Source organism: Acyrthosiphon pisum, unplaced genomic scaffold (assembly GCF_005508785.2).
Source record: "Acyrthosiphon pisum isolate AL4f unplaced genomic scaffold, pea_aphid_22Mar2018_4r6ur Scaffold_2003;HRSCAF=2516, whole genome shotgun sequence".
Classification (NCBI taxonomy): domain Eukaryota; kingdom Metazoa; phylum Arthropoda; class Insecta; order Hemiptera; family Aphididae; genus Acyrthosiphon; species Acyrthosiphon pisum.
In genome coordinates this window covers 4,674-5,463 of record NW_021769357.1, presented here as the reverse complement: position 1 = coordinate 5,463, position 790 = coordinate 4,674, and the positions used below count along the sequence as shown (strand labels likewise).

General features: G+C 37.0%; 1 protein-coding gene across 1 annotated transcript in view; it reads left to right on the top strand.

Annotated features, from left to right (window-relative positions):
• Positions 1 to 681: 681 nt before the first annotated feature.
• Positions 682 to 790, top strand: part of LOC115034659 — a gene marked incomplete at its 3' end in the record, with an annotated part of 4,733 nt that continues 4,624 nt past the window's right edge. The window contains exon 1 of the mRNA XM_029491970.1: positions 682 to 785. Coding sequence (XP_029347830.1) covers positions 682 to 785 — 104 coding nt within the window. The remainder of the gene's footprint in view (positions 786 to 790) is intronic.

The window sequence follows — 790 nt, the reverse complement described above, 5'->3', positions numbered from 1 at the left end:
GATATAATTTAAATTTTTTGTTAACATTTTTATGTTTTATTTTTTTTTATTACAGAGAAGATTTTTTTTTAAAATAAAGTTATTCGTTTTAGATGTACTTTTAAAGTTGTCACTTATGTTTATCCTTTTAAATATTCAACAATCTGCTTTATGTGCGATTAGGACTAAAAAAAGGTCATGACATCAGGATGTAGTATACAGAATACAATATTATACCTTAACCTAAGCACCCCCCATAAAAAAATCCTAGATCCGCCTCTGTGTGCAATGCAACCTTCTACTTTTGATTGCTAGCGCTCTCGGTGTCCGCACGATGAATTACAATGGTACAACTCGCCCATAAGGAGTGGCACCAGCCTGGAAACGACAAAGTGTATATCGGCGGGTGTTGGCGACCGTCGGCCTAAACGCGACGGTACCGTCCCCTCCCCGGGGGTACAAAGGTCAATCGCACAGTTTTCGGCGGCAGGGTGACTACATTGCGACAGATGCGTATCGCATACGACCGCGCAAAATTCAAATTGCCGATTGTGTACCCAACAATGATAGTGAATCTGATATAAATAATGTTAATGATGTTACATATGGTAATTACATGGTTTTGTATTTTTAATTCACTATTCTTTAATATAACTTAAGTATAATATTTAAATAATAGGGGAACAAGATAGCTCACAAGAAATGGAGTCTTCGATTTTTGAAGATGATATTTTAGAAACATTTGCTCCCGACTCTGAGGAACTAAGTGCATTCGCTGTAGTGGACACTCATCAGTTCAAAGCTATGTAAT